The 15,119-nt window shown below is 43.5% G+C and overlaps 3 protein-coding genes across 4 annotated transcripts; 2 read left to right on the top strand and 1 right to left on the bottom strand.

Annotated features, from left to right (window-relative positions):
* The first annotated feature begins 77 nt into the window (after nt 1–77).
* On the top strand, nt 78–5,648 carry LOC129584250 (mucin-5AC-like). Its single transcript, XM_055476367.1, has 8 exons — nt 78–550; nt 744–866; nt 974–1,744; nt 2,072–2,132; nt 2,211–2,339; nt 2,418–4,070; nt 4,230–4,979; nt 5,380–5,648. The coding sequence occupies exons 3-8, from the start codon at nt 1,688–1,690 to the stop codon at nt 5,646–5,648; spliced, it is 2,919 nt and encodes a 972-aa protein (XP_055332342.1). The 5' UTR covers nt 78–550; nt 744–866; nt 974–1,687.
* Nucleotides 5,649–5,779: 131 nt separating this feature from the next.
* On the top strand, nt 5,780–8,594 carry LOC129584251 (uncharacterized). 2 transcript variants are annotated; one of them, XM_055476369.1, is made up of 9 exons: nt 5,780–6,173; nt 6,459–6,537; nt 6,609–6,950; nt 7,080–7,330; nt 7,384–7,441; nt 7,498–7,770; nt 7,829–8,063; nt 8,133–8,257; nt 8,318–8,594. In XM_055476369.1, the coding sequence occupies exons 1-9, from the start codon at nt 5,780–5,782 to the stop codon at nt 8,466–8,468; spliced, it is 1,908 nt and encodes a 635-aa protein (XP_055332344.1). In that variant the 3' UTR covers nt 8,469–8,594. The 2 variants fall into 2 exon arrangements, with proteins under 2 accessions (XP_055332344.1, XP_055332343.1); XM_055476368.1 differs by having other exon boundaries at nt 6,456–6,537.
* A 2,570-nt stretch (nt 8,595–11,164) lies between these two features.
* LOC129584433 (uncharacterized) lies at nt 11,165–12,569 on the bottom strand. The gene is made up of 2 exons (XM_055476589.1): nt 12,001–12,569; nt 11,165–11,820 (listed from the first exon to the last, which is right to left on the bottom strand). Exons 1-2 carry the CDS (start codon nt 12,464–12,466, stop codon nt 11,510–11,512), a joined length of 777 nt encoding a protein of 258 aa, XP_055332564.1. The 5' UTR covers nt 12,467–12,569; the 3' UTR covers nt 11,165–11,509.
* Between the last annotated feature and the right edge of the window lie 2,550 nt (nt 12,570–15,119).

Here is a 15,119-nt window from a genome sequence, read left to right as displayed (position 1 = left end):
TAAAATTGCGCTCATCATGACAATTAATGCATGCCACATTTATCTACAATGAAATAAACAGATAAACTGAGATTGCCCAGGCTGATGACCATAACTCTGTTAGGCAAATGTATATCAAATTTCACGAGTATATAAGCCTACTCTACTTGTTTGTAGCGGAATTAAAGTGCTTTTAAATCCAGTTAATTTTAATACGCTAATTATAAAGTTGCGTGTACAAGTTTACATCGAGTTACGCAGGATTTTGTTGAAGTCAAGATGGCATCCGGACCACCAACCGATCCCAACTACGACAAAGTCTGTGTCCTGTGGGATATTGAGAATGAAGCCGTCCCCCGGACACTGAAACTGGACCAGTGCACGAAAATTCTCACCCGTGGTGTGATGCGTGAGAACGGCTTTACGCTGAGCAATAACCAGCGCATTCGGATTGTCTGCGGCGGGAAGCAGCAGGATTGTACTGCCACTGCCTGTCGTTACCAGTATCTTTCTACAGGAGGAACGATTGTACATGCTGGCCCGCCACGAATCCAGTCCACCCCAGTAGAAGGTTAGTCAATTAAGTTTAAACTTTATTAATTAAGTTTGATGAAAAAATTTATTTTTAGGGTCTGTATCCAGTTATTCTTAAAAAAAGTTTGTTTCATCTTTAATGGAACAGGGGATGCATTTCGTATATAGTGCACAGACATTAAATTGCGCAATTTGTAACTGATAATTATACTCGAGTGTGCTGTTATTAGGAGTGGACATCACGTGCGGTTGGCGAGCGAATGGACTTGATGCCACGGCAGACAATTATATCATCGACCATTTGAACAAGTACTTCCAGTTGAACCAGAATGTCACGGTTATCTTGTTCACCAGTAAGGGCGTAATAATTTCATAAATTACTTTTTACATAACAGTGATTAACTCTCACAAATCATTAAAAATAATCCATACAAAGCAGTTGTAAGGATTATCTTTGTAGATGATGATAAGCTGCGTAAGCGAGCCAAGGACCTGGAAATCCAGAATGTTTACCGCGGGAACAAAGTTGTACTGCATCCCAAGGACGTATGGGATTTGACCCTTCTGACTGACTAACCTTGCCGGCATGTTGTTGGCGCAAATTTCAGCCGATACACACATTTGTACACTTTTCTATGAATATTTTATAATTTTCTTACCGTTCGTTGATTGTTGCCGGTATGGTTTAATTAATTTTGCACGAGCGTGTGTGTTGCTGCGACTGTTACTGGTAAATGGCCGCAATGATGCGTGTCCGTGCGCTCTCAAACAGACGTTTGGGAATCGACCCGCTCCGCATCACTGCCCAATAATGCACAACAATAACCGTAAACATCCTCCAAAAGAATGGCCGCGTAATGCGCCTGATTCTTGGTCGGTTGTATTTATGTTCACCCTAGTATAGATAATTTACGGTACACAACTGGTTTTTTTTAAATGACTAATGAGTAAAATGATAATTGGATCCGCTTGTTGGGTTTTTCTTCGAAAGCGAATCATATTGTCTGACGGAACAATTCTTCAGCCGCTGTCTGACTTTCTGTGCGGCGCGCAGCTGTTCGAGTTATTTCGCTACAAAGAATGTTTTTAGCCGTATTCACATGCCGCATATAATTATCACAATATTTTACTGGATAATTCAATAGCGCTTAAATAACGGCGTCCCTGCCATACTATGGCCAATATGGTTGTGATAAGATATTTCTGGATTTTTATGATAATAATTTCACAGGTACGTGGAAGTGTATGCCCATGAGAAAACTGTTGAAATTCATACACTATAAAATTTTGGGTTGAAATATATGCGGACAACCTAACCGTCGCAATTTTATTAAACGGCTTCTTGCAAACACAGCGTAAATTTGACTACTTTTGTGGAACTATTTATATAACTACTATACAGAGTAAATGCTCCCTTGTGATAGCTGATAAGTATCTGTACGCTATATGACAAACGACAATAATTCTAAATATAACTGTTTTCATGAATGCAGACTGAAATATTCATAATTTATCATAATCAGACTAATCCTTAAATTTTATTTTTGATTCCCTGCAGCTCGTTTTCATCAGATGTGATATAGCTTCCACTAGAGATGCCGTGGCTGCTTCTGCAGCAGGTAAACTGGAAAAACTGCATTAAACGTGCGCGTGCTCTTTAAATAAATAACTAATCATGCTGTAATTTGTGGCTAAAGAGGTTCTAAATCACCCGGCAATCAATCATCAATCAACCAATGACAGCCTGGTAATGATTGCATCATCACCACAAGAGCGTGATGGATTATTATCGGATGTCGTAACACCGCTGTGGAAGAATCTTGCCGGTATGTATGTCGCTGAGGTAAAAATTATTTCATCATAAGAAAATTTATGTACTCAGTAAATGCAGTTTTTTTGTCTAGGATCAAAATCGCAAGACATAAAGCTGTCGATAATCAGCGATAAGCCGTGGATTACATCGGTTACGCCAGACGGCAAAGCCGTGCGGTTTGTTACGTATTTGGCTAACATCAGTTCCTACGAACCGCTTGATTTGGAAAATATTAGACGGCAATTCCGCGAGGAGGTCGTACGGCAAAAACTCCCGTACGTTTGGGCGGTACCGGATAACGACAACAACACCATTCTCTTATCGGTAACCGGCACCACGACACCGACATCGCCGTTAGCCGGGAACACCAGCGAAAACGCTAATATCTTCCCACTACAAAGCGCCGCTATCAATACGACCGGCAACGCCATTAAAAGTCAACCAGACTCGTACGCAACGACAACCGCTACGACGGGGGCGGCTTCTGTTTCAAGGCGCCGGCGACGAAGAACAACAGCGGCGAATGGCGGCGCAACGGAGGCGCCCAACCCGTTCATTAATTTCACGGTACCGGCGGATTGGGCGGGCAACGATATGCTCAACCAGATGAAGACCACGTGGCCGGGACTAGCGCTGTTCTCCAATGAATCCTTACCGAATGGATATGTTGAGTTTAGTTTCCGCAATCCCAATGTTACATCACCATCCGTTGACCAGGCGACACTAGTGACAAATGCGTTATCGGAAAGTACGACACCAGCGACATCTTTACAGCAAGTAACATCCGGACCACTGGCGGTTGGCTCGTCGGAAGCGTCAACATCACTAACCACTGTTTCAGGCGAACAAGTGACAACGCGTTGGTCCCGCCGGGCACGTCACACGACACTACCAGCGAGCGTGGCGCAAGTTACTGTTGCGCCGCAAAATACAGGGACAAATATCAACTTCTCGGTACCGGCAGATTGGCCGGGTAACGACGTACTCCACCAACTGAAATCGGCGTGGCCGGGTGCGGCATCCTTCTCCAATGACACCAACGCGGTACCCAACGGCACCGTCCTGTTCAGTTTTGGTGATCATAATGCGACGACTGGTCCCTCGGCGGTTGGTGACCTTTCTGTCCCAACGACGACGCCTGCCGGCAGCTTCTTAACCACCAAGCGAAAGCGCATTCGGGTCGGGGGGTTCGCGGCGTCGTCCGGGTTCACCGGTCCGCTGGGATCCGGAGCTAGCGCCATGGCCGGCGGTTTCCGGACTAATGATAACCCGCTGATTAGTAACTACACCGGGGATTTCGGGAGCGATATCGTTCCGGTCGGCGGCGAAATGAATCAAATAATGTCCACCTCTGAGGCTCCGCTTGTACCAACCACCCTTGAGGCAGGGCTTCCGTCGGCATCAACTACAGCTGCTCCATCGACTACCGGAAGGGGTGCACAAAAAGTGACCACACCGAGACGACCGTCGCCGATGGATAATAATTCACCGATTGCGTTTGAATCCAATCCGAACCCACTGGTCAGTGATTACACCGGGGATTATCGGAGTGATATTGAGCCGGTGACGGTGAGTTCGCATGATGCGCTGGGATCCACGGTGACGTTCGGTCCGCCGGACGAACAAGGCATGCAAATTGTGGCCTTTAATATTGGGGATATTACCATTGTTAGTGTGGAGAATACGAAGCAGCGGGACGAAGTGCTCAATAAACAGCTGAAACCTCTGTGGCAGAATGCACTTGGTACGTAACTGCAGCGCTATGGTATAGCAACAGCTATATTATTGAGGTCACTGCCAATGTCTGTGCTGATCTATCTTAAAAACTTCTTTTTTTAAAACCTAAATTATTTTGAAATGTTGCGCTGGTTCTAGAACACAGACATCTGACCTTTTATTATAGGTCCTAATGTTTCTAATGTGGAGTTAAGTATCGACAGCGAAACGCCGGTACCCAGCAAGAACGGCACTAAAGCCAGACAGATCAGTTATTCCGCCCAGGGCACATCCGACACGCCGGTTCCGGTTGACCAGGTACGCGACCAGTTCCACCAGGAAGTCGCTAAAGCGAATTTACCCAACGTTCTGGCCGTACCCGATTCTTCGGGGAATCTGCAACTGTTACCGGCCGGAAAGGCAGCCGGAATTACGGTGCCGCCACCGAGTGCCACCACGCCTTTAAGCGTAACGGAATCGCTTCGCCCTCCCACTGCTAACATAAGTGTCGATGAAACCACGCCGGAATCAGGAACGTCGATGCCGGAAGTCACAACCGAAAGTGTAGAAGAAACCACAACGTCGCCGGCAAATATCACCGTGAATGTAACCACAACGAGTCCAAACGGTACACTTAACGAGTCCGTCACAACTATCGCTCCAAATGCGACTGTCGATGAATCCAGTACTGCTATTTCGCTGGATACAAATACCACCGTAACGCCGGCCGTAACAACTACTCCAATCAACGAAGAAAATGTTACGTTGTCCAATACGACCGGTTCATTAGAGTCTTCTTCCAATGAAAGTACAACGGTTTCTTGTGCAAGTTCACCGTTTGCCATCGAGGATATGCTGGTGATGTCATCTCGGACGCGCACTGCGCAACAGGAAGTACTTAATGGTGCCGTGTTGCCGCAGTGGCGGAAGGTATTCGGTAAGCGACTAAGCCGAGTGTCCTCGCAAGTCGCACATATTAACGATTGAAGAAACGCGTTAATTCAACAAAAAGTTCTGTTGTACGTGTAACATTAATCTGGTCTGGCAAATCTACAAGTAATATATAAACACATATTTATCCGTCCTATTCCAGCACATAATTTTTATTGATTATTTCATTTTTTTATAATTTTTTTTGGTATTTTTAACTTTTTAGATATTAATTATTTCTAATTATTTGATATCAATTTTCCGTTTGTATTTCGTATTTTTATTTAATTTCTTAAGTTTTTTTTGTTTGGCGTTTGTACCTAACTTTTTTATATTTTAACACATACCTTCACATTTTACGGAACAGGGTCTTGAGTCAGTGTTTTGATACATAGCGGGTTTTTTAGGTGACACGGCGGAAAATCTCACTGTGACGTACATCAAGGACGCGCGTCGTAGCAGCCCTCCCAACGTACGGGATGTTCAGTACCGCATTAACGGTGTCGGCAACTGCCGGTTAAACGTCCCGCAAGCCATGCTGGACTTCCACAACAACATCGCCAATGCATCCATCCCGGAGATTGCCGCTGTACCCGAAAGCGACGGCTCACTGAAATTTTGCCGGTATCCAACCACACAGATGCTACGACATCGACAACCATGTCGCCAGTTTTGAATCAAACAACCGCAAGAAAACTGCACTTCACCACACCGGCATGGGCGAAAAATCTTACGCCCCGGCAGAACGCTACAGAGAGTACAACGCAAGCACCAAATAGTACAGAAACATCAAGAGGTAGCGCTGTTATGGAGAACACTACCCTCGCTTTGAACGTTTCCAGTGCGATAACAACAGCCGCCAGTAACAACACCAACACAGTTAATGAACCTGTAAATAACGCTACAACTGCAGCGCCAAATGCCACAACTTCGGCGTTAAGTACGCCGCCATCTTTGACAACAACGACACCCCGCTGCCCTAATGATACATCATCCAATACAACGCCGGCGAATTTCCTTGGGAAACGGCCGATGTTTGCTGTGAACCTGCGAGCAGATCCAGAAATCTTTGAGCTGCTACAGACAATCAAGAGCCTGAAGCCGGTGCAGTCGTCTTTTGGTGTGCACAAGGTGGCCATTCACGGACGAATAGGAACGATCGCAGACGTTGAAAATGCGCTGCTTTACGCATGGACTCCTAGTAAGAAATGTAACTATAGGTTTTATAAAAGTTGGCAGTCGATTACAAATTAAGCATAATATAAATTTCCATTTTTTGAATTACCGCAGCAAGCCCAACCCAAAATTAGTAAACAAAACATAGATTACGAAAACGTTATTTTTAACCATTTTCGAGAAATAATAAAAAAAATTTTTAGGCGGGCTCAGCAATTTTACTTGTGCCAATTTTTAAAAAATCGCTTATTTATTAGCCGAAAGATGTGCAATGGCGGTTGCAAACGTTATTCTTGGGTTTTATGAGCAGGTGGAAAAACACCCGAGCAAAGCGGTTTGACAATCAAAATTATTTCCATAAACGATTACGGAACATTTTCGGAAAAAGGGTTAGTCGAATTTCCGGCCAAGTTTCCTTTACATGTTTAAATTTTGTGGCTTATGTGATTGTTTTGCTTAGGGAACCGGTTGTGGATATTGCCTACGTGGTCGGCATGAAACCGGTACCGATAACCGCTCGGAATAAGTTTACGTCGTCGTCTATTGTCATTCGCGTTCCCACGACTCAAATTATTGGATCACGTCTGGCGGAACGGAATATCTCCATGTGCTCCTGCAATGTCTACCGTGGTGAGCTGCTGCATATCAAGGAAATTTTTGATTTATCCGCAAATGTGTCCTCATATGTCGACGCACTGCGCAATGCTTGGGAATCCCATAAACCGGTATCAGCATGTGGAGAAAGCGTGGTTAAGGCTTTTGGTGGCATACCGGTCACGACGATACAACCGGAAGGAGCCAGGTACGTTAAATGTAATAATAATTATGCAGCGGGACAGTTATTCGAAGCGCAAGTAACCGTTTTGTTTTAAATATGTATCTGTATTTACTGTATGTATGTAAATATAAAGCCGTACGATTTCGATTTTAGAATGCGCTTTACAACAATCCCATACTTTGTCACATCAAACGACAAACCGTGGAACCACCCAGAAAGCAGACCGGACCAATCCGAGTTGTCGAAGCAGTTACACGAGAAAGGGTTAAACAGTGACCTTTACGACGGTACTGCCCCGATCAGCAAGGATTTATCGTTTGTGGATTACTTGAACGGTTCCATTAGCTTCCAAGAGATTCCAAAGGTCAATACCGAATTAGCCGATTACATTTCGAATGCAACTGGTAAGCCCATGTGTAACCTTCGCAACCAGTAAAATTTAAGGCGTGCTTTGCAGATCAATCCCCTCTGAAACCAATATTGTGGAATTTGGAGCCGTTCATAAATTCGAATGGGTACTAAACGATCTGGTTTACGATAACCAAAGAAAATATTGTGGACTGTTTTACAGGTCGATTGTCACACAAGAAGGCTTTTTCATTGTTCTTCCCAATAATCGCACGCTGGACCCGCGGTTGTTTTACGCCGATGCCATAAAAGATACTATGAAAAACCGATCGAGCGAAACGCTCGTCCCAAATCCGATCATTCCGTTGTACCTTAAAGGTCAACTACAAGAAGAGCAATGGCCGACAATTATCAACAGTTTAAGTAGCGTACAACCAAATTCCAATTTTACTGTCGTTGGAATGGAGTACGGATTACAAGCGTTCGATAATTCAACGTAAGCATTGTCATGTTTATAATTTTAAAGGATTTGATGAAATTGTGAAGTTGTACAGAAGAGACGTAACCGAAGTTTTGGTGTCGACCGCACTGCCAAATGGTGATTCCGAAGTTCTACCGGAAATTTTCTCCACCCTCGCCAAGACACTCTACAGTGACCTTACGGCGGATGCGCTAGACACCGCTCTCTCGAACCTCAATATGTCTGTTTGCCGAAATTGTCAGTATTCCAAACTGCGAATGCTGAACCTGCTACGCACGGGAACGGACGTTGATCCGAAGCAGAACTTGGTATTATTTGAAATCCTCTACTTTAAGCGTATAGTTTTTACAAAGCAGTTTTGTTGACTACCGTAATAGGGAACCGACGTCATACTGAACCGCATATCGTCGTCATGGAATGAGAGTAATGCTGTGACGAATGAAGGAATTCCGTTGAATGTTCAACTGATTGGTCGGGATGACATGCTAGCGAATGAGAACGGGTAACAATAACAACTTTGGTTGGGCATAAAATAAGCAATCTATTTAATTTCGACTTGCAGAACTTTGGTCTCGCAATTTTCTTACTCGGTGGCTTATCCCAGTCCGGCGAGACACTGGTATATTGTCAGGGAACCGACACCGGAGCTGTTCAACAAGGCATTCGCTGATCTTCACGTTGAACCGTTTGCTGGAGCACTGGTTCATCTTTAAAATTTGCTTAGAAATTGGCAGTATTGTGTTCAAAACAATTCTACTACAATTGTGTTTGTTCACGTGTTAGCTCTGTTGCACAACTTTGGAGGGACGTTAAATAATTCTACTACAGTGAGCTGATTAAAGTGCTAATATACTCAAAGCATTTGGGTGCTTGCTTGAACACTGCCACTTACGCAATAGGTTTCAAATTTTTCGATACACTTAAATCTTAAAGCTCGAGAACTTAGCAGCGAAAAATTTTATCGTCGTTCACGATTGCAAATATGTAGTAAGAAATCAGAGCCTGGCGATTTTGTTCGATGACTTTTCGCAGCATCCGACGGAAGAAATAATATCAAGCGGATCCCTCAGATTCACATCGCTTATTTCTAAATTCTTGGATGATTTTTCCTTGGGGTGTGGTGATTTCTTCCATCATTAAGTCAGTCGTGGGGAAGAATCGACCAAGATAAGGACTAGTAGAATTCGGCTTGACAAATGCAAAATAACCTTCCCACGACTGTTCGTCATCATACCGGTACGCTTGGACCGTAATGGCTGCCTTTTCCGGGTTGACATTGTATAGCTTTCGCGTCTGGTACAAATCTGGAATTTTCCAGCTAATGTTGCCAGCATGCAGTTCTTCCGACCTAAACATTACCGGCTGATCGTAGCAGGCGTTGACAATCGGGTTGTACCATTCCAGTTTAATCGGGCCTTGGAGGACTTTGATCACCTCCGTCATGTAGGCGTGGTTATGAACGGAACTGTGATGACCTTTGGCCATACCTCCAAAGTCATTCTCCCACCAGTCTGATTGGAACCCAGAAAGCGAATGTAATGATAGAATTTCTCTACGTTATCACGCATTGCCATTGTCTTGTTACTGATGATGTTGGCCAGCGTACAACCCGCTGTTTCTAAGGAATAGTTGATAGCGTCCAGTTGATCCTGGGTAAGCGTAAACGCAGTGACATCCTCCACAAGCTCACCAAGCACTGGACCGGCCTGAATTTCTTGCATAAGCTCCACGAAACCGCGGCGTGAATGCGGATCAATAAATGGTTTCGCGTCGGCGACTACTGGGCGTCGATAATACCTCGGGATACCGACAATGGAGATTTCGTCTTCCACGCTCAACGTAATCGCATGGAGTGTGTCATCGCGAGAACCGTTAATTTTGGAGACGAAGTGAAAAGGGTGTTTTGCGTTAGCGGCTCGCCGTAACCAAATTTAATAAAAGGCTGGATGCCCCGAGCGCGGCGGCTGGAAAACGACACCCAGTGTGTTTGCTCGGAGCAGTTTGAGTGGATTAGGCTGTACGTGGGTTTTTGGTAAACTTTTTTCTCGTAGCTTTTTGCATGCTGATCGTCAAAATAGACATCAAAATCGGATACATGAAGAGTTATTTCGCCTAGTGGAAGGCGATAGGACGTCTTCTGAGGCGGTAGCGGTTTTATGGTGTATCGAACCGTGCTGTATTCTATAAACCAATCACGTTTTATTTACTGTAAAATCAGATCTTATAAGAACACGGCTTTAGAATAAGACCTGTGCAATTTTTTGCTAATAAAATAAGGCAGCTGGATAGAATTATGGGCTTGAATTATGGAATTATAGAATTATGGAATTATGGAATTATGGATTTTGGGCTGGATAGGATTATGGGCCAACGGAGCACCCTGGCAAGTCCCTCTGCCTGTTGCAACGCTTACGGCTACATTCCGGGAACTGCGTCGCTACTCACATACTCTGTACATGCCATAGAACTAGAGTCCTTACAAGTTACAACTATGAACGATCAATACAATTGTACCTGCTGCTGCGGGCACGCTTAGATTTTGGGAAGCCCATATCCGGCCACAGCTGAGGAAGACCAATAACACAAAAACAATATATTGCGACATAATTGCAGATTTTTTAGGCTTCAGCGGTTATCAGTGCAAAGGCAATCAGCAGCCGAAGAACTTCGAAACCACTATATTGCGACTGAAAAAAAAATTTTGAGGACGGTCCAGGCAATTAGGACTGTATGCGATCGAATCATAGATTTAACCGTAACGTTGGGAGTTAATAATGTCAAAAGTATTTGTATTTGCGGATTAGAGCGTCGATAAACTTTTATCTTTGTAAAGATTTTGTTATCAGATCTGAAAAACAGCAGGTGTTACAATACAGGGAACAGACCAGCAAGGTGGGCATGAAACAGTACTGTCGGCGAGCATGAATAACTATCCTGGCGAAAAGAAACGCATTTTCATGTATAATATTCAGCGTTCGGCTTATTACGTACTGTCTGTTTCAAAATGGTAAACAATAAGCTTTTTAATATCAAAACAGAGCTTCGTAATATCAAAACTTTAGTCAACAGACTTTCACAAAAACTTGGTTTTCCACACATTTTTTAAACTTATACAACAAAAAACTTATACAAACAGAATCTCCGCTGATTTTCGAATTTCGTTTTGTATGGCTCCACTATGATAAAACGTACCTGTGAAATACAGGATACAAGGCGATTAAAGAAACGATCTATCTTTACTCTCTATGTTATCCTATCGACATTACACATAACCACAAAAGACTGAAGACAGCAGGCTACTTATTTATTATTTCATTTATTTCAACTTGAATGAGATAGCCAGTTTCCGGCTAGGGTGACATGCTAACATGCTTAAATGGACACTGTAAAAATAAGATACGCTAGTGGGAATGGTTAACATAATTACATGCGATAGCTTAATATCGTCATGGAGAACAGATTTTTCATAGTTTTCGTTAAGCAACTAGCTACACAGTGTTCACGTGTGGCTGGCACTCGTACATTCGCTAACGGGAACTTGGCAATAAGGCTGTTCATGGTCGTTTAGGCTCCATCTGTATCATGGTGACTGCAGTACGTACAAGCGCCTAAGTGCACGACATGAAAATCTTTGCCACATTATGTTCCCGTCAATAGCAGCAGTCAACTTTATGTGGTAATACTATTCTACGATCCAAGTTTTGATTAGTTTAGTAATCCACCGTAGCAAAATCCAAATGTTATTTCAGACTCATTAAAATAATTTCTTGATAGCCTTCTGGACTTCCGGAAGGCTTGCATGATAAATTAGGGGATTGAAAACGCAGCTGAGATACATTAAGCAGATGGAAATTTGGAACAGGGTAACGTTCCAGTAAGCCATAAAATCCACGACTAAAAAGTAAATCATGGGCGGAATGAAGCAGATCAGAACGCATAGTGCCAGCAGAGCAAACAGACTGAACATTCTCTTTTCGCCGTGGTGCTTTTGTTTAGCGGATTTGGTTTCCGGAACCGTTTCTCCGGTACCGTAGGCGGACGCTTCTTGCTTAGACATGGCTAGCGCTGCAACAGCAAAATGAAAACCGGCGTCATCGACAATATTCAAGTACTCCGTATTTTAGTAAACAGATAATGCTAGAAATTTTAGGCAAAGTCAGTCTTCGACTATGTACTGAAAAGGTCAGTAATAAATTTTACCCCATAATACAGTACACTCGTATTTAATTTAAGCCCGTCACTTACTGAAAGCGTTTGACGTGTTAGGTGCAGTTACTACACGATTCTTCAACAATTTCCGCAAGGTTCGACGAAATAATTTTGTAAAGATGACAATATAGCTGAACAAAACGAATACCGGCGGCACATCGTAACCAATAAACTCGACTACCAACGAATAAGTGTGCTGAGCTCCGAAATTCACCGCGCACGGCAGGGTCATCCGATTATACCACAGGGCATCCATCACAATGAACGGCGCCAGCAGTGCGACTATCAGCAACCACATCACAGCACACACCACGCAAGTAAATTTCACCGACCGAATATTTCTGTATTGAACCGGTGCGAACATGGAAAGCAATCGGTCAATACTGACCAGCATTACCGCGCAGCCGGCACCGACGAAGAGATGTTTGGCGAGAAAATTATAGTATGGGCAGTATGCCGCGCTGGAACGCGGCGATACGGTGAACCAGACGAAGCCGGTCATGCTGAACAAGGCCAGACCAAGGTCACATATGGACACGTTAAGGAGATAGTACGTGAACGGATTGCGTACTGCGGCATCTTTCACAAAAGCGCAGATAAATAGAACGTTGTATAAAGTAGTTGCAACGCATATGACGGATACAACGATTACGACAGGATACGGGATTGATGCTGATTTAATTACGGCAGTGCCATTGTTGGCAACAGAATCGCCCAGCGAGCGGTTCATTAGCAATGAGATGTTCATATTCTTTTCAGTACTTAACTGCTTACTGAGTTAGCAACAATTAGGAGCCGACCAGTTTTATACATCCAAGGTCGTGCGCTTGCTCCCGAAAACACCAACTGGATGCATATTTTCAATGATAGGGCTCATAGGGATACGAGTACCAAATCTATAATGTACTTTGTAAGTGCTAACACCAAACGCTTGGATCGTTTTTCCGTAAATGAGCGCGCCCACGCGCATAAATGGAAACTAAGACAAATGAAACCATAAGACCAATGCGATCTGCGCAGCTGGTTTTTAGAACATATGTTAAACCTGACACTTTAACACCTACACCTTGAACGTAGTTTACTGGCGTTGAATGTCTTTTACATTCGACTGCTTGACCTCGATTCCGCGTTCACATTTTCTCTGTTTCACTTTTCAACGTTTTGTCGCAGTATGAACTATGAAGGGGTTCGGTTACTGAGAGCCTACCGGGGGTCATGTGGCTGAAATTATTTTGTGGAAATCCCCATACATAGTTCATGTGATGTCAGTGGGTTCCGGTTTGCAGAATTACTAGATTTCATTAATTTTTTAATGTTGTGCAAAACCACATGACGAGAGGTTGCAGTATTCATTTAAATATGATGTTGTTCGCCTCGTTTCTCATACGCGTAAAAACTGTTCAATGATCCCACCAAGTTCAAGAGGCGACACAAGTGACACAATACAAAATGATCACTTCATGATATTACTGCATATTTACTAACTGCATACAAGCTCGAAGCTTTAAGTGCAAATGGAAAAACATAATCGCTGAAACAAAAATGGTACTGGTATCTACATATATGAACAAAACGGTTTATTTATACCGGTATGTACTACATGTATAATACTGTATAATATTATTCAAGTACAGTAACCCTTTTTTCCTTACCCGAGAGTAGAATAGTGGTTGAAACACTGGGTGCTTTTGGCCCGGTTTTGGGCGCAACACATTCGTCCCGCATGCAGCTTTGTATAAGATTTATTTATCGCGGATAAGATTTATTTGTGTATCGCGGATAAGATTTATTTATAAATTTTAATATTCCACCCATTCTTCACAAGCTTAACCGTAACGCCCATGGGTTTAGTCTGCGAACAAGAACATGCACAATGCAGGACCATATCAATTTTACAAATGGTGCCAAATTACGATGAAAGATGCTTCAATTAAGTAATAGCAGAAAAATACAAATAACATTCACTTCCAGTTTCATGCACGTCGAAGCAAACTCTTTATAGCTTTCCGAACTTCCGGCAGACTAGCGTGATAGATCAGTGGATTGAATGCGCAACTGAGGTACATTAGAGCGACGGAAATTTGGTACAGGGTAGCGTTCCAGTAGGCCATGAAGTCAACGACTAAATAGTAAACCATGGGCGGAACGAAGCAGATCAGGACGCATAGTGATAGCAGTGCAAAGAGACTAAACATCTTCTTTTCGCTCTGTAGTGGATTCTGCTTAGCGTACTGGGCTTCCGGATTCCTTTCCTTTGTGCTTGGGGTGGATGCATATGGCTTTGAAAGGGCTGAAATCGAGGAAAAGTTGACGCTATAGACAAATTATTATATTCCATTTCAACATCACCTTATACTAACCAAATATGTTCACCTTATACTAACTCTCTGTGAAATTGTGAACTGATTCTCGTTTTTCGAAGCTGATTCTAGATGGGTTCCTGAGATTTCATATCGTTTACATTTCCTGGCAGATTCAAGATCAAGAGTATACTTTATAGAATGTAAAAGTATTATACTGGACAGGCCAGTATAAGAAAAACCTTCAAAAGCAGAAAATGTGTTACAGGTAAGTACACTCGCACCTACCGAAAGTCTGCGATGTATTCGGGGTAGGTAATACCCGCCTTTTCAATGTGCGCAACGTTCGACGAAATAATTTCGTGAATATGACAATATAGCTGCACAAAACGAAGATTGGCGGCATATCGTATGCGAGAAGTTCGATCACCAACGAGTATGTTCGCTGCGCTCCATAATTCACCGAACACGGCAGGCTCATCCGAATATACCACAGCGCATCCATCACGATGTAGGGTGTCGTCAGTGCGAGTATCAGCAGCCACATTACACCACACACGATGCCAGTAAATTTTACTGATCGAATATTTCGATAGCGCACCGGTGCGAACATGGACAGCAACCGGTCAATACTGACCAGCATCACCGCGCATCCGGCGCCGATGAAGAGATTTTTGCCGAGAAAATTAAAATACGGACAGTATGCCGCGCTCGAACGCGGTGACACGGTGAACCAAATGAAACCGGACATACTGAACAACGCCAAACCAAGGTCACACACGGACAAGTTAAGAAGATAGTACGTAAATGGATTTCGGACTGCGGCATCTCTTACGAACGCGCAGATAAACAGAG

Source organism: Paramacrobiotus metropolitanus, unplaced genomic scaffold (assembly GCF_019649055.1).
Source record: "Paramacrobiotus metropolitanus isolate TYO unplaced genomic scaffold, Prichtersi_v1.0 Parri_scaffold0000013, whole genome shotgun sequence".
NCBI lineage: Eukaryota > Metazoa > Tardigrada > Eutardigrada > Parachela > Macrobiotidae > Paramacrobiotus > Paramacrobiotus metropolitanus.
Note: the sequence above shows the minus strand (reverse complement) of the source record. Positions and strands in the feature narration are given on the sequence as shown.

Excerpts from the sequence above, each read along its gene's own strand:
- LOC129584250 (XM_055476367.1), top strand. The coding sequence starts at position 1,688 with ATGGCCAATATGGTTGTGATAAGATATTTCTGGATTTTTATGATAATA. Across the intron at positions 2,340-2,417 it reads GCTGTGGAAGAATCTTGCCG|GATCAAAATCGCAAGACATA; the intron begins GTATGTATGTCG and ends TTTTTTGTCTAG. Across the intron at positions 4,071-4,229 it reads TCTGTGGCAGAATGCACTTG|GTCCTAATGTTTCTAATGTG; the intron begins GTACGTAACTGC and ends CTTTTATTATAG.
- LOC129584251 (XM_055476368.1), top strand. The coding sequence starts at position 5,780 with ATGGAGAACACTACCCTCGCTTTGAACGTTTCCAGTGCGATAACAACA. Across the intron at positions 6,951-7,079 it reads ATACAACCGGAAGGAGCCAG|AATGCGCTTTACAACAATCC; the intron begins GTACGTTAAATG and ends TTTCGATTTTAG. Across the intron at positions 8,258-8,317 it reads ATGCTAGCGAATGAGAACGG|AACTTTGGTCTCGCAATTTT; the intron begins GTAACAATAACA and ends TTCGACTTGCAG.
- LOC129584433 (XM_055476589.1), bottom strand. The coding sequence starts at position 12,466 with ATGACCGGCTTCGTCTGGTTCACCGTATCGCCGCGTTCCAGCGCGGCA. Across the intron at positions 11,821-12,000 it reads TAACACGTCAAACGCTTTCA|CGCTAGCCATGTCTAAGCAA; the intron begins GTAAGTGACGGG and ends TTGCTGTTGCAG.